At 36.7% G+C, this 26,609-nt stretch overlaps 1 protein-coding gene across 1 annotated transcript; it reads right to left on the bottom strand.

Annotated features, from left to right (window-relative positions):
* Positions 1–391: 391 nt before the first annotated feature.
* Positions 392–26,091, bottom strand: SP6 (Sp6 transcription factor; the record flags this gene model as incomplete). Its single annotated transcript, XM_083376508.1, has 2 exons — positions 25,954–26,091; positions 392–1,532 (listed from the first exon to the last, which is right to left on the bottom strand). Exon 2 carries the CDS (start codon positions 1,493–1,495, stop codon positions 392–394), a length of 1,104 nt encoding a protein of 367 aa, XP_083232634.1. The 5' UTR covers positions 1,496–1,532; positions 25,954–26,091.
* Between the last annotated feature and the right edge of the window lie 518 nt (positions 26,092–26,609).

The raw sequence follows: 26,609 nt of genomic DNA, 5'->3' as shown, positions 1-26,609 counted from the left end.
ATAGAGCAAAAACAAGAAACCTATCAAATGAAAGGAGGCAAGGACTACATCCCTCCATTTGTAACTGTTCTGAAGATGCCACTTAACCCACCCACCTCTTTAAACCATTCTTTTAACAGTATCTTCCTATAGTTCCCAAACAAATGTACAATATGAAGTCCCACCCCAAAACTGCCAAAGGCCTGGCCTTTCCAAATTGTCCCAAAAATATCGCCCTTTCCTCCTACAAAATAAATAACATCGCATTTAAGGACAGACTAAAGTTCATGCCAGAGGATGGATTGATCCTGTAGCCATGAGTAGGAAAGACCACGTTACAGACCCAGGAGTGACCATTATACAGAGATAGGAAGGACCGGATATCCTTGAGAGAAGATGAAAAGAAAAAGGCTCAATTAGGTTGAGAAGTAGCACTGGAAGAGCTTCCCTCAGGTTCCCGTTTGATTTTAGCAGAAAGCTCTGCTCCAGTTTTAGCCTCTCCTTCTGCTTCTTCCTTGGCACCATCGTGTGTCTTCATGTGCTTGCTTAGATGGTCACTTCTCATGAAGACTCGGTTGCAAACAGGGCAGGTGAATTTTTTGGTTCCTGTATGGGTCTGAAGGTGCCTCTGCAATTCATCAGAGCGGGTGAAGCGCTTTCCACAGAACAACCAATTGCAGACAAAGGGACGGTCACCACTGTGCCATCTCAAGTGAGCCTTCAAATGGGATGTCTTGGCATATGCCTTGCCACAACCAGGAATATGACAGTTATGGAGATGCTTCTTTTTGGAATTGTCAGGGCACTGGCCCACCCTTTCAGCTTCTTGACAGTTAGGACATCGACAAGCAGCTTGGCCAGAGCTCCGGGTCACTGAACGCCTTGAGCTTTTTGGCCTTCCACTACTATCCCCAGCTTGTTCCATTGGGTGAGGCTCTTGAGTAGAATCCAGGGATTTGATAACTTCTTGGTTCATGAGGTGTGGTGCTGAAGGCAGCAGATGATGAGGTGGAATACAGAGTTGGTGTTCTGCAGAACCATAGCCACCCAATGCTGGCTGAAGACCACTTGTATGGCTTGGTGGTTGGAGACCACTTTGAAGATCCATCCAGCTAGATCCAGCATGGAGATCCCACCATGGGTTGACATTATTGTCATCAGTGGTGTTGCCTGAATGTGTAGGTCGAAACCATGGTTCATAATGCTGAGACATGTCTGGCGTTGCTTGCAAAAGCTTAGAGTATGACCCGGGTGGCAGCTGGCTTTCGCTGTCCAGATCTACCCTTGAAGACCCATGCAGTTCGTAACCACTGTTACCCGAGTATTCCGTGTCAGGTGCAGCCAAAGGCAAGTGCTGAAGTTCTGTGGGTTGCAGAGGGGATGGGAAATCTCCCCCACTTTCTGGGCTGGTGTGAGGTTGATATGTCTGCAGAGGCTGCAGCTCCAAGTGGCTTGGAGAAGAACAAGGTGTCTCTGAGCACTGGTTGCCAAGAGAACCACAGACGGCTGTGAGCATTGCAGAACTCCTGTGGTGAATAGGTTCTAAGACACACCTGAACATGAAAGAAGAAAGAGGGAAGAAACAGAAGTAAGACATCACCACTCACAGTATCCAGGAATTAAAATTAACTCGCTTTTAGTTAGCACAACCCAACTTTCTGGCTTGGGTTCCAACCCAAATGTTTTTGACAAAATGGGAAAGATATGCCTAAAATGTAATGGAAACTTCTCAAAACTTAATGCATTTAAAGTTCATGAGAGTAATTTTATGACCAAATTGTGTTATCACTTTTTGCCAATAATTATTTTCCTAAGGAAAAGCTCTGAATTCAAAATACATTGGGGCTGATAAAAATGGTTTGTATTATTGTGTTTAAAAGCTTGCCCTATTTTCAGTGTTCTGATGAATCTTTGAAAGTACATCTTTTATGCTGTCTGACAGTTGTTGAATAATAGTTTGAGTTTTTCATCTGCAATGTTTGGAGAATTTGTACAAAGAACTATTCTAAAATAAAAGTAGTTCTGGACAGTTGAGCCAAGAATTTTCTTATTTAAATCTCCTCCAGTATTAACTCTCTGGACAAACACATGCAATTTTTAAAACTTTCTCTTACATGAAAAAACAAATACATTGATGAACAAGATGAGTCTTTAAATTAAGTCCATTATAAAAGAACTTGTTGTAACTTCTTTTATCCTAAGAACTATAGTTTGCAGTGCTGTTTACAATTACTGTTGAAACCTTCAGAAGAAGAAGAAAGCCAGTTTTTAAATATATCATTAAAAGAATATGTGGAAGAAATCCCAAATCCAAAGATCAATATCCTATAATGCTGAATGTTCTGCTGAATGCATATACTGTAAAGAAGTTATCTTAGACTCTCCACTGAGAAATATGACCGTCTTTCCAAAAATTTGCTGCGTTCACATGGATTAAGGTATGTGGTTTTGTGTGTCCTCACTCCAGTCCTTTAAAGCCAGCAATGCCAAACTAGCAATTTCCTTCAAATAACTCTGATATGAACACCTGCCATAATATCCATAGTCCCTTGAAAGAACAATGGTTCTCAAGAGCCACTTCATACCATGATACTTCTAACCAAGTTAGCTATATATTTTCATGGTAGTTATCTTATATTTATCTTTAAAGGGGAAAAAACAAGCACTGTGGTAGAGATGGTTGTGGTAGGAGTATGGGGTGGAGAGAAGATTTAAACATAGTTTACTCTCTTTTCCTTCTTTAAAAGCCTCTCTTAGAGACAGACCCTCTAATTGTCAGCTTCTAAGAACAGATAACAGTAATTATATCATCTATATGCAGTTCATTTAGTTGCACAACTCTCACTTCAGCCCAGAGGAAAGAGAAGGCTTGCCAAGTACCTAGAATACAAAATATTCAGTCTATATTCTCCGGAGGGAGAGAGGGAGGAAAAACCAATGCTGATCTCAATTGTTTAATTATCTTTGTCTTTCAAATATGTTTCAAATGTAATATAGAAGACGGACTTTAAAACGCTGCAATTTCTCTTTCTCTCTCTCTCTCTCTCACACACACACACAAAGACAAACCAGTGACTATTCCATATAGAAAAAGTTTACTCCTATCAGCTTTCAACCAATAACTCTAGATAGTCTAGAAAACAGATAAGATCAGAGTTGATGGAACTGCCCAAAGAATGCCTATCCCTTTCTCCAGAATACCATGCTCTGACTCATTGTGTGTCTGCATGGAGAATTATTCTTCCTGTCAGTGCTTTTTTTGTAAAAGAAAAAGGTGCCGGAACTCACATATGTTATACAACCTGCCTTGCCTACCCTACAAGGTTCCATCCAAAAAAGGTGCCGGAACTCCGTTCTGAGTGTTCTATGAGAAAAAAAGCCCTGCTTCCTGTATTTGCACACACCTCAGAAATCCTTCTATCTATGTCAGCTCAGTTTTTGCCAACTCAGTGCCCTCCAGATGTACTGGTTTACAGCTTTTATGGAGAATGATGGGACTAGTAGTTAGGACTTCCCTCAGGTTGGGAAGGTCTAATCCAGGGGTACGCAACCTCGGCTCTTTTATGACTCATGGACTTCAATTTCCAGAATTCCTGAGTCAACCGAGGTTGCCTATCCCTGGTCTAATCAGAGGAGAAACTGTTCAAATTTATCACTCTTCCATTCCTCCCTTTTTAGATCAAATCAAGTTGTTACCATAACTGACTAATCTTCCTCCTAAATTATTCCTCGTCCAAACAACCTGCTTTTGCAAGCAGTGAACAATCACATCCTTTTTGATGCCCAGGAGTATTGTAACTCCACCTTTCTTCTTGTCTCAATCAAGGAGACAACACAAACAACAATAGAAGGGAAAGTAAAATGTCTCAATAGTTTATTCCAGAGTCCCAATAATACATGGCTATTGGAAACACTAATTTGATTTGCTTTTACTGTAAATCTTAATAGTTTTGCATTTTAAAATCAATAGAAATATTCAAAATTTGCATTCCTACAAATTTTATTACTCACTACCTAATATGAATATCTGTAAAAATAATTATTATAGTATTTATAAAAACATGTAAATTTAGCAAAGCTCATATGAATATAAATGTATAAGTAGAAATGGACACATATTAATTTTTTAGGAACTTTAAAAGTTCACAAGATGTAGCAATAAAGGATACAATTTAAAAATGAATGGAAACCATTATTGATTTCTCTGTGGCAGTTTAAATTTTAAACAGAACCAAAATATGCTGCTTATGAGATACATTACTTTCTATTTATTTTGAAGGAGAAACCATCCATTTTCTTTCTTCCTTTACCCTTCAAGATGCTATTCTGAAAATACAATTACAGCCAGAAGAAATTGGGACTACTATTAAGTTTGATAAATTTTCAGTAAACTGTTGAAGATTGTTTTTATCCCAGTTACTAATCATGATTGGGATTTTGCATGATTGCATTAATGACTAATATCTCATCTACAGTGTTCCTTTCCAATTTTATTTTTATTTATTAAATTTATATGCCACCTGTATCTAACTCTGAGCAGTGACTCTGGGCAGCTTAAAATACAATATTTTCTTTGTGTATTCGGAAATAATAATAATAATAATAATAATAATAATAATAATAATAATAATAATAATAATAATAATAATAATTTTTTATTTGTATACCACCCTTCTCCCGAAGGACTCAGGGCGGTATACAGGGCAGTTTCTCCAATTAATTCACTGGGACATAATCCCAAAGCTAATGTAGCAACTGATAGCAAGATTATTTCATTTATTTTATTTTTCTTTCCTTATAAAATTTTGGAAACTGTACTTGTGATGTAATGGTGGCAATGACTGTATTAAAAATGATTACCATGATGAATAAAAACTTAAAATATAAAAGAGCTGCTTTGCTAAAAAAGCTGGTCATTTGCTAAAATGATCAGTCTCATTTTTGCTTTTCAAAAATGCCCTATAAATATTTGATTAGCGTAAACATTCTCAAGTGGACTTCTAAGATAACTCTCTGATGGGAAGAATCCAGACCAATAATAGAACCACTTGCCTTTGAATGTTTTTTTTAAACTCGTATCTGCTTAAAATTTGCATGCTCTTATGTTACATACATACATGCAACCAGGAAGTTGTTTAATAGACATCTCCTTACCCTTGTGGCTTGTGCACCTTTTCAGTCTGCTACCCAAGCCTTATCATGTCGAGATGCATTTTAAGGTTTCTTCTTTTCCTTTTTACAAGGAAAGTTAATTTTTAAAAAGTTAATTTTTAACCTGATCTGGGAAACCCTTCTGAAAAAGAGGATGTATGGTCACCCCACTATTAATGCATCACTATCAAACTACTATCTACCAAGAGCCTTGGTGGAGCAGTGGGCTGATGCCTCCTTAAATAACACCAGCTGCCTGCAATTAGTGCAGGTTCGCATCCCACCAGGCTCAAGGTTGACTCAGCCTTCCATCCTTCCAAGGTAGGTAAAATGAGGACCCAGATTGTTGGGGGCAATTAAGCTGACTTTGTAATAATGCCGCTTGGGTGTGTGTGAAAGCCCTAGTAAGCAGGCATATACAGTACATAGAATGAAGGCTACTGCTAAGCTTGTAAGCCGCCCTGAGTCTTCGGAGAAGGGCGGGATATAAATGGAATTAAAATAAAAAAAAAATTTGGGAAGTAGTCACACATGTCACACTCTGCAATTGCTTTAATACAACTGTGAAATGTAGAGTAGGATATTACATAACACCATAAGTTTGAAAACATTGTGCAGTAAGAGAAATGGAGGCTTCTGCAATATGAGAATGAAGATTGAAAGATAAAGACAATGATCCTTTATTGGAAAAATTCAGAATACAGAAAAATAAATTCTTTACCAATTAAATACTGCAGATTTTATAAAGGTATTGTATTCTGTTTGGCTGGTAAATATGGCATTATCATACATAAGCATAACTTGAACTATAGGATTATCCTGTAAAGATTAATTTAGATAGGTGAGTCCTCTCAACCAATCATCTGGGGAAGCCTTACAATGTTAAATTCTAACTTCCTGAAAAGCGGGTATTTTAGTCAGAGGTGAAATCATCCTAGATTTTCATCACTGATAGAAAGATCAGCTTTGCAAAATAAAGCTTTGTGCAATACATCTATGTTTCTCAACTTCAAGAGCTTTAAGATGAGTGAACATGAACTCCCAGCATTCCCCATCCAATATGTTGTTTGGGGAGTTTGAGTGGAATGGGACAACTCGCCACAGCCAATTCACGATATCCATCTTGCCACAATCAATTCATTGCAGCCAACTTGCCGCAGGACAATTTGCCATGGCCAACTCGCCACAGGACAATTCAATAATCCAGTTTAATTATTTAAAATAATTAAAACATTATTTTAATTTGTGTCATTCAATTTCATTTCATCTTGCCTTAGGCATCCTTTCTTTAATGATTCTATTCCACTATTCCTTCAATATTAGCGTAACTCTTATCCTACAGCGAGTTGTCCTGTGGCAACTTGGCTGTGGCAGAGTTATCCCATGGCAACTTGGCCACGGCAACTTGGTAGCAGTGAGTTGGCCAGGGCAAGTTGGCTGTGGCACTTAGAGACCCAGTTAGAGTGTTCAAAACACATCTTAAAATAGTTGAGGTTAATAAACACCGCAATACTGAAAGCCCTATTCAGCATTTTGTAGGCAATCCTGTTCAATTAGGAACTTTCCTTCATTTGTGGAGAATCGAACGAGGAATTGCTACTAGGAAATATGTAATATTTACTATATAAACCTAATTTGCTTTTGAGCATCTTTTAATGCCACTAATAGAAATAGCTATTTAATGGAAAGATAACAGAGCTCATCCATGCAAGCATTTTATCCTGATTATATTTATTTATTTATTTATTTATTTGATTTGTATACCGCCCTTCTCCCTAAGGACTCAGGGCGGTGAACAGTGAACATAAATAACAGAATGCATAAATAGTTATCTTAGAACAATAATTAAAACAGAACCCGTCAGACCAGACCGGATTGCTTAAACAGATATGTTTTTAGGTCACGTCGGAAGGAGCGAAGGTCGGGAGCCATCCGGAGCTCAACCGGTAAACGGTTCCATAGGTCAGGCGCGCTCACAGAGAACGCCCTCCCTCTGGGAGCTACCAGACGGCATTCTCCGAACGGCGGCACCCTTAGGAGGCCCTCTCTGTGGGAGCGCACTGGATGGAGGGACGTTGACGCTGGCAGCAGGTGATTCCTAAGGTACTCTGGACCCATGCCATGTAGGGCTTTGAAAACCATTACCAGCACCTTGAATCTTACCCGGAGGACAACTGGGAGTCAATGCAGTTCACGGAGTAGAGGTGTAACATGGGAGTATTGGGAGACTCCCAACACAACTGTCGCGGCTGCATTCTGTACCAGTTGGAGCCTCCGAGTGGTCCTCAAGGGCAGCCCCATGTAAAGAGCATTGCAGTAGTCTAAACGAGAGGTCACGAGTGCATGAGTGACCATACATAGGGCATCTCGGTCTAGATAGGGCCGTAATTGGCGAACCAGGCGAACCTGGGCAAAGGCTCCCCTAGTCACAGCTGTTATGTGGTCTTCCAAGGAAAGCTGTGAATCTAAGAGGACTCCCAAGTTGTGAGCCCTATCTGTGGGGGGTAATAACTTACCCCCTATAGAAAGAGATGGAATGTTCTGAATATCTTGAGATGACGGTACGTACAGCCACTCAGTCTTGTCGGGGTTGAGTTGAAGCCTGTTCTTCCCCATCCAGACCCGAACTGCTTCTAGGCAACGGGACATCACATCAAGGGCATCACTGAGGTGGTTTGGGGTCGAAATAAAAAGCTGGGTATCATCAGTGTACTGGTGATACCCGACTCCAAAACCACGAATGATCTCAACCAGCGGCTTCATGTAGATGTTAAACAGGAGAGGCGAGAGGACCGACCCCTGAGGGACTCCACAAGTGAGAGGCCTCGAGCTCGATCTCTGCCCTCCTGTTAATACCGACTGCGAGCGTCCCATGAGATAGGAGGAGAACCACTGGAGAACTGTGCCTCCCACTCCCAATCCCCTGAGACGCTGCAGTAAGATACCATGGTCGATGGTATCAAAAGCCGCTGAGAGGTCTAGGAGAACTAGGACAGAGGAACAGCCTCTGTCCCGAGCTCTCCAGAGATCATTTATTAGTGTGACCAATGCTGTCTCTGTGCTGTGAAGTATAGTATTACTTCTCTTGGTGTCACACAAAATAGTCCTTCATCTAATCTTTTCATATTTTTCCTTTCTATATTTTTTCTCTTCTGTTTTCTTGTTTTTTTCTCCAAACCATTTATATGATAGTTTTGTTTTGTTGCCCACCCATCCACTCAGACTTTCTTGTTGTTATTGACTAATGTGCATTATAATATTGCACCATTATCGAACACCTAGCTGGAGAACTGCTAGCATTAGCAATCAAAAGATATTGTACAATCAGATTGTCTTTTCCTCTCTTAGCATATTTGACACAGAATTGGGAAAAGATGGGTGAGTTACAAGTGCAGAGTAATATGTTCTTGTAAATTTTTCTAAATATTAGATCATTTTTTAAAAAAGAAATGCTTGGAAGAGTCTTATGACTCTTAAGGTGCAATTTATTCTGAAGCAATAAAAATCTGTTTCACAGTATTTGCCCTACTTTCTCTTTGACCTCTTGCAAGTGGGAAAAAGTTAGAAAATAGAAAATTCATGGCTATATTCTTTTTTTATTTTGCTAAGGCCACAAAAGTGCACAATTGTGAATAACTGGGCAATATTTTGTGCTGCTCTAGAGACAGATGTACTATACATTCCACAGAATTTAAAGATGCTACCTAAAATGATAAAACAAAGAGGGAGTAGAAGTATGAATAAAATTGAACTCTATCAAAAAGTGAACTTCTCAGGAACCCAATCTGCATTTCCGCACAGCTGACAAAGGACAGATACCATTATCAGAAAAGATATTTATCTGAAACAGTAGTAAAATATTTTAAGGACAAATTATTATTTTGTTAAGATTTTAAGCAATTTTTTTTAAAAAAGCTTAATATTCATAGAACATTATCTTTGAAATAGGCTCTTGCAATTACAATTATCATGTGAAAAATAATTTATAGAATCAACATCTTCAATTTGACAATGATTTTTCTAGTCTAGAAGAGTCGCAGTTTGCCTGTTCTACCACAAGCTGGAAGATGCAGTTGCAGATTACCAGAGATATGTCTGATGATAGATAGTCTGTTTCTTTTTTTTTACTTTTCTGATTTTATGGTTATGATTTTGTTTTTTATTCTGAAGTTTCTTATTCTGTTTATGACTATGGTCTCCTATGGACAGAAAATATTCCAATGACTGATTTATTATAATCATATTACACTTCACAGCGATTAGAAAATGCAATCCACGAAATTTTAAGCATTAATATAAATCATCAGCAAAACATCAGCATATTTTCTCAGATAATATTACTAAGACATTATTTCACCACTACAACAGTTCTTTGAAAAAAAGCATATTTATTTGAGATGTATATGATATATAGTATGCTACCATCATTGGATAAGTATGTCATGCTGATCACTTCATTTAAAAAATATTACCTACCATACCCAAAAGTTCCATTTGGATTATATAACTTACTCTTGTTGTGTTTGTTTACAATCAGTAAAATTATATAAATTAGGGATTTGTTTTTATGTGTTTTTACTGCTGTGTTTCAAGTGATTCTGTTTACGAAGTTTATGTTTTGTTTTAATTACGTTTACGTTTACGTTTTACGTTTTATTTAATTTATATACCGCCCTTCTCCCTGGGGACTCAGGGCGGTTCACAGGGCATATAAATAAAAATACAATACTATACAAAAGTTAAAACAGAGATTAAATCAATGCCCAATTAAAAAACAATAATACAATCTAAAATAACAATTTAAAACCCAGCTCCCCCATCAGGCCAGACCGGCCAATTCAAACAAATGGGTCTTCAGACCACGACGGAAAGTTCGGAGGTCCGATGCCGTCCGGAGCTCCACCGGCAGTTGGTTCCACAAAGCCGGGGCACCCACAGAGAAGGCTCTCCCCCTGGGGGCCGCCAGTCGGCATTCCCTGACCGGAGGCACCCTGAGGAGGCCCTCTCTGTGGGAACGCACAGGGCGGAGGGGAGTTGAAGCCGGCAGCAGGTGGTCCCCGAGGTACCCCGGACCCATGCCATGTAGGGACTTAAAGATCATAACCAAGACCTTGAACCTCACCCGGAAGACAACTGGTAACCAATGCAGCTCGCGGAGCAAAGGTGTAACATGGGAGTACCGGGAAACTCCCAAGACAACTCTCGCGGCCGCATTCTGTACCAGTTGGAGCCTCCGAGTGGTCTTCAAGGGAAGCCCCATGTAGAGAGCATTACAGTAGTCAAGGCGAGAGGTCACGAGCGCATGAGTGACCGTGCACAGGGCATCCCGGTCCAGATAGGGCCGCAACTGGCGCACCAGGCGAACCTGGGCAAAAGCCCCCCTAGTCACGGCCACTACATGATCTTCTAGGGTAAGCCGTGAATCTAGGAGGACTCCCAAGTTGCGAGCCCTATCCACGGGGGGTAAGAGCTCACCCCCCATAGAAAGAGATGGAACATTTTGAATGTCCCGGGATGCCGGAATGCACAGCCACTCAGTCTTGTCAGGGTTGAGCTGAAGTCTGTTCCTCCCCATCCAGACCCGAACCGCCTCCAGGCAACGGGACATCACAGCGAGGGCATCACTGGGGTGGTTTGGGGTCGAAAAGAAAAGTTGGGTATCATCGGCATATTGATGATACCCAACTCCAAAACCACGAATGATCTCACCCAGCGGTTTCATGTAGATGTTGAACAGGAGAGGCGAGAGAACCGACCCCTGAGGAACTCCACAAACGAGAGACCTAGGGGCCGATCTCTGCCCCCCTGCCAACACCGACTGCGAACGTCCCAGGAGATAGGAGGAGAACCACCGAAGAACCGTGCCTCCCACTCCCAATCCCCTGAGACGCCGCAGCAAGATACCATGGTCGATGGTATCGAAAGCCGCCGAGAGGTCTAATAGGACTAGGACAGAGGAATATCCCCTGTCCCGAGCCCTGCCGAGCAACCTGCCGAGCAACCTGCCACAGCCTTCAAGGTAAGGTGTGATAAAATTCTCTAAAATCTCTTCTATGTACTGTTGTAAATTAAAGTTAGTCTGCTTAGAAAAGATAACTTCTAAGAAGATTGGATTGGTGGCTATTCTATGCTTGCATTCCTTCCATTAGCACCAAATCCCCAAGTTATGAGTATCTTCTATACTGGGTGGCCAATAGCATTTGGAACAAAACAAATCTACTAAGAAACAAGTCTTACTTTGTTCACCGGGGTTTCTGCCAGTACATTTGCATGACATTAAAGTCTCAACAATACTATGGCCATAATGTATTACTTTTATTAATTTTAATCAACTAAAAATGATTGATCGGGCAATATATGAATATAAATACGCATTTTAAAAAATCTGCAAAATTTATCATCTGAAAAATTGCATTCTCCCTATTTTCCACATAAATGGGAAAACTTCTTCAAAAGCAATGCCTTTGATAAACATAAATTCATTTTGAAAATAAAGAGATGTTTGTTTTCCACTCCAGGTAAGTGAATTTAGTTTTAGCTGATTATCTGAAGTTAGATCTAAGTACCTAATGTTCAAATGATTTCAGTGATCCTGGATGCAATACCTAAATTTCATTTGTGTTGTATCTTTTGTTCCAGTATACATTTTGAAATCAAGGGGAGACTAGACACATATATAATCAGTGGCCATTATACTGCAAAAAAATTATGCTAGCTAAAGTTCAAAATAAACAATTATGACAACAGATATATACATTATCCCAATCTGTTAAGATAAATTTATCTGTTAAGATAAATCTTGTTAAGAAAGTACATATAAAATATCATGCATATTAACTGGTGTCTTACTTTATATTTAATTAAACTAATCTCCAAGGATAGAAAGATAATCTAAAAGAGTCATTCTTCATAAGCACAACAAAAACTCATATTTAGCTACTTACGCCCCATTAATTTTTAAATTGCAAAACAGATTTACTATGAAAAGATATGATAGTATATTAAAGTCCCATTATCAAGAGTGTTTAGTGATACTAACCCCATGTATGTGTGTGTGTAGGATGCCTAGTCCGTACAACTGCTTTAAAAGAAGGTATATATTAAATAATGTCTATTAAATAATGTAAACTATTGAATATTTGTTACTTATAAAAATTATAAGCTAATCAATTACAAACATAGAACAATGTATTCATGTGAAAGATAGGATAACTTCTAAAGAAAATGCACACAATGCATAAACAAAGCTATTTTTTTAATGAATCAAAGATATGGAAGCAATTCTGTTTTCATTATGGCACTTGAGTTTTCAAGAAGACACAGTAATAATCTCCCAGGTAGACACATACAATTTTGAAAATTGGTTTAAGATAGTGTTATTTCACCTCAAAGAACCATACGACAATCTCTTCTATTTATTTGAATTAAAAATTTAGCATATTTTTTCTAATTATTATGCAAAAACATATTCAATCTGAAATACCTTCTTCAGAAGGCCAATTCAAAAAAAATGCAAAACTTGTATATTAGATGAGTATATTTAATTCCCCCCTCAATAAATAATTAAGGCAAAACCAAATAAAATTTAAAGTGGGGAAGCACCTCAGATGGAAATTAGCAATTTTGTCCCACAAAAAAGCAAAGTCCCTTCACTTAGTTACAATTTTCTGTAATTCTTTGGAAGAATGGCAATTCTTTTGGGATAAAACATGTGAATTTAGGGAACAGGTTTCTTTGCCTTGCTTTATTTTTAATTTACATATTTCATAAATGAAGACAAGTTTATTCAGCACTTAGAATGAGATCTTGAATTATTAATTTAAAATACATTCAAGGCATCTATTGTAATCCATCTTAATTAAATTGCAAGAAAGAATCTGTGATGGATTTGAGGAGACTTTTTTAGCCTCCCTGACACAATGTTCTATCTATCTATCTATCTATCTATCTATCTATCTATCTATCTATCTATCTATCTATCTATCTATCTATCTGATTTTTATCCTGCCTTTATTACTTTATAAGTAACTCAAGGCAATGAAATGCCTAATACTATTTCCTCTATTTCCCTCACAACATCAACACTGTGAGGTAATTTGGGCTGAGAGACAGTGACTGGCATAATGTCATCCAGCTGGCTTTTATGCCTATAACTATGTCATAGTCTCTATGCCAGCATCTTAACAACTATACCAAACTGCCTCTTTTTCTTACCTATGTGAATTAAATTAATTTACACAATGAGTATTATTTTAATTAGACTAAAGTGAAAACTACTATGGACATTCACATTTTGAGTATATCCTGTTAGCAGTAATTCTGCTCTACTATGTTGGTATTTTCATGCACAATATTTTATCCTCAGCTGTAAGCTGAGGGCATATACCAGTTCACTATCTGATTTTTTTTTCATATAAACCATGCTGCACTTCAGTGGTTAGATGACATTGGTATTTGAACATGGATCTTATTATTTTATTGAGTGCTACTAATCTAGATGAAATATTAATATAGCTTGCTAGTTTATGTATGATATCCCATATGTTAAATAAACATGCTCATTAAAAAAATTTAATCCTTACCATTCTTCATAGGGATTTTTTAATTTTAAGAATTCTATTTTGGTTCCCAAGCTATTGTCTTTCATTTTCTTTGATAACAAAATTGACCATGGAAGTTTCATTTTCATTTAAGTAATATTTCTATGGAAGAACTGGTAGAAACAGGATTACTTCCCCTTTGGGCACTTCAGTTGCAAGTTTAATTTATCTAAAACTACATTCTTTTATCCTCCATTCAACCTCCTATATCTGTGGTGGCAAATCTATGGCACGGGTGCCACAGGTGGCACGCAGAGCCCTCTCTGTGGGCATGCACGCCATCGCCCCAGTCCTAGGCCTTCAGATGGATTTTATAAAACCTTTTCACTTTAGACCTCTGCCGCTGTGTGCAAAAAAAAAAGGTTCAATCAATCAATCAATTTCAACTTCTCGCGGGGAAAAAAAGATCTCGCAAAGTTGTAATTGATTGAACTTTTCAGTCCCATCCAGTCTGTTGTTACCACCGCAGCCATGCCCACCCAATGGGCCACGCCCACCCAATGGGCCACGCCCACCCAACCCCCAACGATACATAAGTGGGTTTTGGGTTGCAGTTTGGGCACTCGGTCTCTAAAACGTTTGCCATCACTGTCCTTATCATCTGCCTCTCTGATATTTTGTTCTTGATATTTTATAACCCTAAGGCTTAATTTCAGTATGATATTTACAGATAAGGTATACTTGTTTAAATTGTTCATTGAACTCCCATTCCATTCAGAGGCATGCATCAATTGTGCACCCATTATTAATACTCCAGATATGTGGATAAATATGTTGTTTGGTGTGCCAAAATTGTATATTGAGATAACAAGTGTAACAAACACATTTAAAGCAAGAGTTGCATGAAACTAGCTTGGCTGCATAATGAACTCTCTGATAAATTGAAAGACAAAAAGGACAAGTATAAAAAGTGGAAAGAGGGGCATATAACTAATGCAGAATATCAGCAAATAGCCTGAGCCTGCAAAGACGAAGTGAGGAAAGCTAATGCTCAAAATGAACTAAGGCTTGTGACAAAAGTCAAAAATAACAAACAAAAAAAAGCTTCTTTCAACAGGTAAAAAACAAGAAAAAGGTTAACGAAATGATTGGTCCATTAGTGGGAGAAAGTGGCAAGAAAGTGTCAAGCAACAGGGAGAAAGCAGAACTACTTAACTTGTTTTTTGCATCCATCTTTATACAAAGGGAAAAAACAGTCCAACCTATCAAAAACAGTATCATAAAAACAGATTAGAAACACAAGTTAAAATAAGCAAGAAAATGGTAAGAGAGCACCTGTAAGAGAGCACCTAGACAAGTTCAGATCACCAGAACCAGATGGATTATACCCCAAGGTTCTAAAAGAACTGGCAGATGTCATCTCAGAATCTGAACTATATCTTTCAAAGACCCTGGAGCAATGGAGAACTACCAGAGGACTGGAAAAGAGCTGATGTAGTTTCCATCTTCATGGCAGACAAATATTATTGCATTCTTTGACCCTGTGACAAAATTAGTCACCTGGAGGAATGCTGTGGATATAATTTACTTGGACTTCAGTAAGGCCTTTGATAAAGTAGACCACAATCTACTACTTGATTAGAAAAATGTGGGTTAGACAGCATCACCACCAGATGGATTCAGAACTGGCTAACTGGCCCTACTCAGCGCCTGGTCCTCAATGGAACTCCATCTACATGGAGGGAAGTGTGTAGTGGAGTGCCCCAGGGCTTTGTTCTTGACCCAGTGCTCTTCAACATCTTCATCAATGATTTGGATGAGGAGATAGATGGGGGAACTCATTAAATTTGCAGATGATACCAAGCTGGCTGGAATAGCCAACACTCCAGAAGACAGGCTTAAGATACAGAAGGATCTTGTCAGATTTGAATATTGGGCGCTATGTAACAAAACGAAATTCCATGATGAAAAAAGTAATGTTCTACATTTAGGCAAGAAAAACCAAATGCACAGGTACAGTATAAGTGGTACCTTGCTCAATAGTAAGTAATTGTGAGAGGGATCTCGGAGTCCTAGTGGACAATCGCTTCAATATAAGCCAGCAGTTTGCTGCAGCTGCCAAAAAAGCCAACACAGTGCTAGGCTGCATTAATAGAGGGATAGAATCAAGATCACGTGAAGTGTTAATACCACTTTACAATGCCTTGGTAAGGCCACACTTGGAATACTGCATCCAGGTTTGGTCACCATGATGTTGAGATGTTGAGACTTTAGAAAGAGTACAGAGAAGAGCAACAAAGATGATTAGGGGACTGGAGGCTAAAACATATAAAGAACAGTTGCTGGAATTGGATATGTGTAGTTTAATGAAGAAAAGGACTAGGGGTGACATGATTGCTGTGTCCAATATCTCAGGGATTACCACAAAAAAGAGGAAGTCAAGCTATTCTCCAAAGCACCTGAAGGCAGGACAAGAAGCAACGAATGGAAACTAATCGAAGAGAGAAACAACCTAGAACTAAGGAGAAATTTCCTGATAGAACAATTAACCAGTGGAACCACCTGCCTCCAGAAGTGGTGAATGCTCCAACACTGGAAGTTTTTAAGACAAGATTGGACAACCATTTGTCTGAAACGGTATAGGGTTTCCTGCCTCAGTATACAACTAATTATTAAAAACAATATTTGTGATATTTTCTTAAATGCCATTATTTTATACTTCCCACTCAGTTAATAGTTTATTTACCTTCCGGGAACTTCCTTTTCTACATTGTACATGCTGTTTGACCAAATCACCATCTGATCTTCCACTATGTCACTTTAGTATATAACGGTACATTTTTTGTCAATATCATGCCTAGATTTCTGTTGTTTTCTTGCGTATTAAAATAATTTTATTCTTCTTTGTCTTTCCTTGACAGACTTTAAACGTTTAAATTCTTTCCTAGATTTCATTACCAAAATCATTTAGCTCTCTGTCAGTTATATCATAGTACAGTTCTCTCTAGATTTTCTTTAACTGGATAGGTTAAATGTCAAGTCCAAGCTTTAGTTGGCCAGTTTTTGAGTAACATTATAGTTTCTTCAATTTTCTCTTACATTGTCTTCTTGCTCTTTCTCCTTCTCTACTTCCTCCTTTTCAAACTTTACTGCTCTCAAGCCATCCATTAACATCAGTGTTATACTTTCTTACTACTGGTCATTAGGATTACCCGTGAATGTTTTATTGACTTAAATGAAGGACAAGATGGTGCTTTGTTTTTCATACTTTGAAGAAAGAATAACAATACTGAATGGGTAATGGAGAAAACAAGCCTCAGTGAATTTAGAAAATAAAGAGCAAGTTAGGACATCACTCTGAAGTCTCTTCCAAAATCTCTCTTACCTGCTCAATAAAATAAATTCCTATTGTATACCTTTTGTGCTTCAGAATTTGTTTTGTTGGTAATTCAGCTTTAATGTGACTGCTTATTAGACATGAGATACTGATTTGGGGAAGGCATTGGGGAACTTGTCTACAAGTCAGTCCATCATTATGAAACCTCTTCAGTCATTATCAAAATTAAGTTATATACAAACACAAATATGTGTGTGTGTGCATGTGTGTGTCCCACATAGTGTTTTCTCACACAGTGTATTAGTTGGAGAGATATTGTATTTAAGATATGCTGTTCTTGAATGGAAGTCAAATATTCAATTTTCTAAAGTGTTAAAAGCTGAATTGAAAATATCAGTTATATATTTCATATATAACTGAAGAACTGAATTTCCCAATTTTGGAAAATCAATGGATCCAGGCATTAAAAATATGAAATCTAACTTCTTTGATTTAAGACTCTAATTCATTCATCAAAAACTATTAAAAACATTTAGTTTTTTAATTTCAAATCAGTACAATTTAATATAGGAAGAAATTTTCTTTTTACTGTCCTAATATGTTGCTGATTTATATTCCTAAAACATGTAATTTGTCATCTCTGAATCGACTGTCAGTTTTGGGGTACAACAAAGAAGATAATTCTATATCATTGAAAAGTAAATCACACTCATTTTAAGGAATGAATTCAGGATGAGTTTGTTATCCATTTCTGAAAAGTTTTGTGTTATAAAAATAAGGAGATAACTCAGTAGACTGCTACATGGCCTAGATTTAATATAAACAACTGAATTAATTACATATAGGTATTTATAATTATTAGATTTTTCTTAATTTATTAAGTGGGAGTTGGTTATGTTTAGTTCATTTAATTATTGCAAGATATTTATTAAATTTATATGGTGCCCATTTCACTGTCAGGAGACTCTAGGCAGGCATACAATTTTATAAAACAGTAATATAAAATAATTACAACATAAAACATTAAAAATATAAAGCATTATTTAGTTTTTTCCTTCACTGAATAATCACTAATTAATATATATTGGGTTTTTTGTATTTTACAATTTTAACAAATAAAATTAATGATTAAAATTTGGTATATTAATTGCATAACGATATATGTGACATTCATGTTCTTTTGCCACATTATAAGCAAAGTTTTGCATATTCATCTAACAGTACAAAAAAAATTGGAAAAAAAGAATGAAAGAATATTATTTTTATCAAATTGAACGAGACTTTAAAATATATATAAAAAAGGGTTTTGCACCCGATAACTGTCTTAAAAAAGACAATCATCAGTAGGCTTCAGGAGAGCTAGAACTTTTTTTTTTAATGGAGGCTTCTATATTCTAATCAGTGCTTAAATGGCAAATATTATTTCTTTCCTTTCCTGACCCTTCCCAACTGCCATTCAGTTTGCATCAAATGCATATTTACACTGTTAACATCTGTCTCCATCAACGTGCTGAAATAAAATTGCAGCAACATAAAATAAATGGAATTTAGCTGCTATGAATTTATTTATAGTTTTTAATATCTTGGCTTATAATTTATTGGCTTTATGGAAGGATTTTACTATTTCATGAATGTTTTATTTCATTTTCCATAAACTGTCTAGAAACAGAAGACTAAGCATATAAAAGTGAGTGAATAATTAATTAATGGCAGAGCTATTCTGAATAGCCTTTGCTGAACAAATGGTCATTATGTATATTTTTAATGGTAGAGTTTCATTTTTATTCTGATTTTTATTATGCTTTCTGTTTTTATGATACCGAGACCCCTTTTTTGAAACCAAATGATTTTTTTCTTTAACATTAAAAGTAACATTTTGATAACTTTTGGAGGTTCTCTGAAGTCATATTCAAGACTATGAGGATCACATTCAACCATGGAACCTCTATCTTAAACCCAGTTCAACTTATTCTCTCCATATGAAGAACAATGCCCAAGCATTTATAACTGCTTTTGCTTATACTCATCACAATTACCTTATCTATTATACCTGTCAAACTTTAGACTAATATTTCCTAAGTTGATTTGATTGGTCATGATGTTTTGGGAGTACAAGCTTGGAGAAAGATGTTTGATAATGAACACAAGTAATAACCTCATAAACTTTGTTCTCCTACCCTCCCACACATATATTTAAATAAGAGCTGTAATTCATTGATCAGTGCCGCTGACTAAAGTTTTAATTGCAGATTAAATTTTGCTTCTCATATAATTTTTTGGCTGCCAGTATGTAAACAGTAGTGGCTTTCCCATTAAGTAGTTATGGCCACACACTTCAAAGAAAAAAGTATCCCTGCTCATCAGGAGTCTCAAAAACAGCATCTGAAGTTTGTAGCATAGATTTCATCAATTAATTAAGCTTATTAAAAACTATGATGTTAATCTTTTAAAACAAATCCCATATACCTTTGTTCATAACTCTAGCTGGAAAAGCACTTGAGTAAAAACTGAACCACAATTTAATGCTAAACTGCCTATAGGTATTTGCTGAAATCAATGTAAAATTCAGTTCTATGACAGAAATAGCACTTAGACTTATATCCGCTTCACAGTGCTTTACAGTCCCGTCTAAGTGGTTTACAGACTCAGCATATTGCCCCCCAACAATCTGGGTCATTTTACCCACCTCGGAAAGATGGAAGGCTGAGTCAACCTTGAGCTTGTGAGACTTGAACTGCTAGCAGTCAGCAGAAGTAGGCTGCACATACTGCATTCTAAACACTACGCCACCACGGCTCTTAATACTAATCACAGAAAGAAAAAGTATTTTCTTTGTTAGCTAAAACCCTTGGAATTATGTTCAAACTTTTCAAATCTACTTGTAATCCCATTTATACTTCTTAATCTGCAGAACAACTAAAGATCATTTTGTTGTAGCTATTTTTGTAGCAAAAGTATTTAGATATTTAGACAAACATTTGCCCTTATAGCACAAAATCGAAATGTTTGAAATTTATATCAACATAACCCACAGAATTTACTTTCTGGAAGTCAGATGGAATAAGAGATCCATCTGGCAACCGTAGCCTTTGCAGGTAAGGAATTGTATGTGTTTAGAACAATCACCCCTTCAGAACATACTGTATATTAGATGGTATAGAACAAAGGGGGCAAAAAGCCAAAATCTGCTGGCAGATGCTTATAATTTATTAGAGATTTCCAATTCCTGTTAACAGAAATATCTTTAAAAATTGAGTAACATTTTACAAGTGTCCAAACATCTTCATCTTCTCCTTGTGATCTCCTCCCCAGAAATCCACCAAAGAGAAATGTGCAACTTGGAACTAAAACTTAACTGCTACTTTACCTTTTCATTGCCATAATGGAGAATAGTTGGTGTAAACAAGACGACACTTTGTGCAGAAGCATCATAACCTTTATTCATGTATTCAGGAAAAAATAATAATCCTGGGATCAATTTTTTAAATTCTAGATGTATGTTTCCTACTCCATACTATTTGGAGGTTTTAATAAAAAACATACCGTATTAGCTTAAAATCTACTTGGCCCTGGTTAAAACTGAGCAAATATGGCTTTGCCACAAAATAAGTTTAGAACTGTGTTCAGGGAATGAATTTGGAGTGATACTAACAGAGAAAAATTGAAAAATGTGGACCAGATGTATTCAAATAAGCAGGATTAGAATCCTATTCACGTCTATTTAAAAAAGTATTTTTTAACCTCTGGATCCAAATAGATTATTTATATAAACATATATACAAATAGATTATTTATATAAATATACATACTTGTTTCCTCTTTTATAGGTACTTAGGTGGTTCGTTGTTCTTGGTTCAGTTTGCCTGTTTTCATTTCATTTCAATTACCTTGAACCAAATTACCTGCTTTGCAGACAGCAACGTGTCTCTTTCCTTAAACCATCCACACTTACACAGTTATAAAAATAACTGTAAAAAGCATCCAAAGCATTAACCATATGACCAGACTGGTACATACAAAAATCTATATAGCCAAAAACTTGCATAACTAGCAACTGGCATTGGGATCAAAGATTTAATGTTTTAAATCACCCAAGCAATTTGCAATCTCCACTTAAAATGTCTAGGTTAGTTTTAGAAACATGGCAAAGTTTTAGATATAGTACATGATAAACCATATCAGTAGTGGGCCAAACTCTGCACTATCTAAACTCTTTTTCACCATTGCTTTGATGAGTTAACCAACTTCAAACATTTGTCCATCATACACATATCTTGACTTTGCTAAACATGCCAATTGGCCCAATTTTTATTACAAAGTTTCAAAATAAAACTTTGGACAATTTACTTTAAAGGGCATTATTGAATAAAAGCATATTAAGCATATGAAAGATGTGAGCTATATAGCAATGACAACTGATTCTTAAGGCTCAGAAAACAATTGTTTTATCATTAATGAAAATGAATAGAAATTGCTTTGGAATGGGGAAAAATACCTTTTAAAAAGTGGGTCATGTTTCTGGATTACTAAATATGCATAAAACTAATACTAAATAGTCTTGATTTCAACATTATGTATTAAATTGTTCTTTATGTGTCCTTAAAATATGTTTGCAAATGTATTGCAAACATTTCAAAAAACAAAAAGAAAAATATTATAGGTCATAGCTTTGTGAGATTCAAGCTGGTCTGTCAAAGAGAAAGGAACTCCCTTCCTTTTAAATCCATTTGAATTTTATACTGGAATAGGTAATAGGCATACTTCGTTTTCAATAAAGGTTTATTCAGAAGTAGCTAATATGTGGAATTATAATGATATTATATGTGGAAGTGCCTAATGTGGATGGCACCTATACCCTAGTCTGATTTTGGCCGTGAAAATGGCCCAATGATGAAAATGATTTTTGCTTCCAAATGACTGATCAAATTTGCTTCTATGGCTAAATACACATTCTGTGTGTGTGTGTGTGTGTGTTTGTTTGTGTGTGTGTGCATGCATGAAAGAGGCTAATCAGAGTTCTCTTGTATCATGGACAGCTTTGCTTTACAAATCGATTAATTCTGAATGCTATAATGCAATGTTTACAATTATGGAAAGTTCACTAAATGAACGACTCACCTTCTTTCAATTTTAGTTTCGCTTCTCCAACACAGTGAAAATGCCACTGGACTGTGAACACCTGCAACTTGTTGCACAATACCATATCATCATTCTGATTAGAGCACAAAACCAACTGAAGTACAAAATTTATATGATATCAATATGTTTTAATACACTAAACTAATTTTTCTATTTTTGTTCAACTATTCTTAAAGATTGCTCAGAAAACGTGACTTGTAAAGATTAGAAAGTAAATCAATAGAGGATATATGCATAAAATCCAACAACCTATTCCATATCTTAACTCTAATCACTGGGACTCTCATACAATTCAGCTCTAAACTCTTCCTCAGAACTTAAGATCAATAGGATTACTTCCAGGGTAAGTCTACAATGAATTCCACATCAATTCTTGAAAAGTTTAAGGAAAGGGGACATCATTCATCACCAAGGTGAACACTGTTCCACACCAACAGAGTTATTACTAGTTTAATATTAACATGAAGAAAAATATACGTATATGTGGTAGAACTTCTTATCAAGTTTTCTAAAGAACCATCAGAAAGCCTAAGCATTTTTAAAGCACACTAGTAGGGTTTATACGTATGTGAGGCAGTTTTTCTGGGAAATCCAGGTTTTTTCCTTAGTTAGTTCAATGTTAATCTGGGGTTTGGTTTGTTAGTCTAATACAATTAATACATTTCAAGAAAAACTTTTATTCAAAGAAAATTGGCGTAACTTGCAATTTAAAAAGTGAACAGTGAGTCACAAAATATCTAGTTCAGCTTGTTTGCTAAAAGTAAACGACTGGTCTTCCAGTCTCTGAATGCTCCATAGATAAGTACTGCTGGTCTGAAACATTAGAATATGTTTGTAAAATTGGATGGTAGAAAGATGCCCAACATATAGATTTAATAAATAAAAATAATACACACAAAGTATCCTTGATGGGATCATGTATGGTTTCCGAAAAGTAACAAATTTGTTTTTTTTTTTAAAAAAGGGGGGGATAAAATTAAAAAAAGAAGATGACAGGCCTTCACCCATGGCATGACTATCTGAAGATTTGCTTCACTCACTACAAAGAAACATGCCCTTTTGAATATACAATTACTCAGCCGTAGCCATTCCCATCTCCCTCGCAAATGATTTCATAAGTTGCCCACGAATCTACAATGATCACAGTTGTAATATAAGTGGATATTTTATAGGTACCCCACTGAGAATCGAACATGCACAACAGCTCTCAATTTTCTTGATTTATCTTCACTCCAGCAGCCATACCACAATGCAAAGAAAGCAAAGAGGACACTTCAGGCAGCCTCATGCAGAGCTCCATGAAGGAACCGTCAGGACAACAAACAGGATGAATGCATGGGCACATCTGCTAGGAAGTTTCAGCCAAAGATAGATGGGAAACAATGGAAATTTTGCATTGAACCATTACAGCAATAATGGTTTAGGAAGCAGCAAAATTTTTTTTTTCAAATTTCTGAGACTGCTTCATGACCCAAGATGATGAAATGATTAGAAAAAGGAAAAGGAAATGTTTTTTCTTTCTTTATGAATGGTTAATAATTCATAAAAAATGTATGACAAGAAATTTTTGGAAAACTGGAAACCTGCACACCTAGTAGCTTGTTAGCCTTCAGTTGATCTAATATATTGCCTGAATGTATAAATTCCCACTTCCCTTTCATTACCCATTGTGCCTGAGGTAAATGGAAGTTGCATAACAGTACAAACTGTCTTCTCCATGAGTATTCAACATTAACTGTATCTAGGTTTATTATTATTCTGATATATCTTTGACCTAGCTTTGGTTTTAGTGGTGCAGTGGTGCAAATCACTTAAGCTGGATTTCCATAATTCAAAGGAAAAAAAGACCTCCCTATTTCTCATCTCCCTATCCTTATGAAAGCATTTGCACCTTTTTGATATATCTTCCCCACACCTGAATAGTCATGGTCTATGGAAATTCTCAGTCCAGGTCATGGTTGTTCCATTGTTCCAAAAGGCAACTGAACTTTCTTGGCTTTTGCTTTAAAAACCTTCCACTAAACATTTTCAAAGAAAAAAACCAAGAAAGTCCAGCATCTTTGGAGGGTAACTGTTTATCAATCAACCAGTCATAACTATTTTAGCCCCAATGCAGAGATTTAATAAAAGGCTTTCCGCAGAGCATTTATTATGCAAAACAGTGCCTCTGTATTATTTTACACAATACAGAATATTAACTTTGTATTGGGCATGCATGCATATTCAATTGAGAACCATAGTCAATCCTCTTTCCATAATACATGTATTTTCAAATATCTGTTTCTCACACCCACAAATTACATTTGGGGATATATCACCAAGTTTTTTAAAAGGGTGATCCAATTAATATAATTTGTGAAGTTGCAAGATTATTATGATATAAATCTTGATAATGTAAACACAATCTAATGGTAGGTGAGTTCTCCCAATTCCAAAGCCAGACACTATGTCAGAAACCAGTTCCTAAGATCAGAATGCTTTTAATAATACAATGAAAGAGAATCACCAATAATATCAACCTAAAAATCACCTGCAGCCTAGTTCCATTTCTTATAATGAAAGACTGCATGTACCAGAGAACAGCTGCCATGTTCTCCAGTTTGAGATTATGTTTTATCATTGGCCTTGAGCTAGGGACAGTAATTAAATCAAGCCATAGATCAAATCTAATTCCCTCTCCTTTTAAATGTAATTTTGAACACGGATTTCTTATTTTAAAGGAAGAACCCAAATTCATTCATAAATTCTACATCATTCTGAATCAAGATCCATCTATATCAATAGTGATATCAATATTTCTATACTGATCATATTTAATCATATTCAATTATATTTAAGAATTATATCAATATTTTTATATTGATATCAATATAATTCTTAAATATTTTTTTTTCAAAGTGAGGGTTTTGTTGCATCTGCCTGCCGGACTGACACTTGCACTAAGCACTTTTATCACTTCAGTGATGCTTTAAATGTTAAACTTTGAAACATATTCACACCTAGTCAAGTGCTACCCAGATCTTTTGGGGGTTTGAAATGCGAGTTTTAAAACAAGTTTATTAATCATCTCCTTACACTATCCAGCAGAACATTATTGGTCCTTGTCCTTTTTTTCAGCAATATTTAATATTTTAAATCTGAGCTGTATTCTTAGATTATACAAATATTAAGTCACTTTTATGCAACTAAATGTACAGTCCAATAAGACTACAATTCCATATATACTTACCTGGAGAATATTAGATTAAATTCAAACTGACAAAAATAATACTTTCATACTGAAATACAAAGAAAAGTGATGGTTTATATTACTTTCCTAATACAGCTGATTCTAATTACACAAAGCCCTCTTTCTCTGTAATCATTATTCCTTTCAGTTATTTTAATTGGAAAACGTATCTATGCTTTCTCAATGAGAAGTCATACTCCATTCAACGGGACTTGTGCTCAAGCAAAACGTGTGCATAAATTTAATTTACTCCATTATTCTGAGTATCTCACGAAATAAAAAATAATTTCTATAATTTTTAGAAGTTTTTTTTTATGCAGAGAATAAAGGACACCACAAGGCACTCCAAAGTGAAGTATCTGCCAAAAGTTTAGACCGTTTGTAACGAAAGAGTAGAGGCCAAAATGAAAGTTTCTTATCGTTTATCCACCTGTAATCTTCGTTGTGCAAGTCCCTGTCTTTATACAGCAGCTTAACTCTTCCATAAGTTCAGCATCTTTGAATGCGGGCTTGTTTTCTAGCACGAAAGAAAAGGGAAGGAAAAGAAACCGAGAGGGAAGAGAAATTGAGTTACATACTGGTTTAAACTTGCTGGTGGAAACAGCGATCTTGCGGCAGGTTTTTCCACATTGGTTTGTCAGGAAAACGTGTTGCGGTCTCCAAAGCAAAATCCAGAATCCGAAGAAGTGAGGCAGTCCTCGGGAACCCAGAGCGAGGGAACGTGACCGAGGGAAGCTAGACAGGTATATGCAAGTTAAGAGCTACTCTAGGAGTGACTGGTTCAAGCCTTCACAGCTGGGAAGGACGGAGTAAATTCAAGTCACGCCCCTCAGCCCCACCCAGTACCTGATGGCTTTAACCCTTCCAAGTATGGACAAGTGCCTTGGCAGTAGGTCCCACGTAGAGAAACAAAACGCGCACGCTCCTCTCTCTGAAGGCTAGCATAACTACACAATGCGCTTGTATACACACTCTCGGCCGGGAAGCAATAGGAACCCCTTGAAAGATCCGCATCTTTTACTCAACTTGGCTCAACTCAGCAACTGGCCCCTGATCCCGGGAAATAACGCTTGGCTGCAGATACTGTTATGCGCCCCACCCCATTTTACTCTTCCAAGCCCGATTGTTACGCGCGTACAATTCTCATGTTCACCGACGGCACGTTCAGGTTCTCCGCTGCAATTACGAGTCCGTTTTCACTAGTTTGTAACCCAGTTGCCGTTTGCCTAAACTC

Source organism: Vipera ursinii, assembly GCF_947247035.1.
Source record: "Vipera ursinii genome assembly, chromosome: Z".
In the NCBI taxonomy this organism is placed as follows: domain Eukaryota; kingdom Metazoa; phylum Chordata; class Lepidosauria; order Squamata; family Viperidae; genus Vipera; species Vipera ursinii.
The sequence above is the reverse complement of the archived record's forward strand: the minus strand, read 5'-3'. Positions and strand labels throughout refer to the sequence as shown.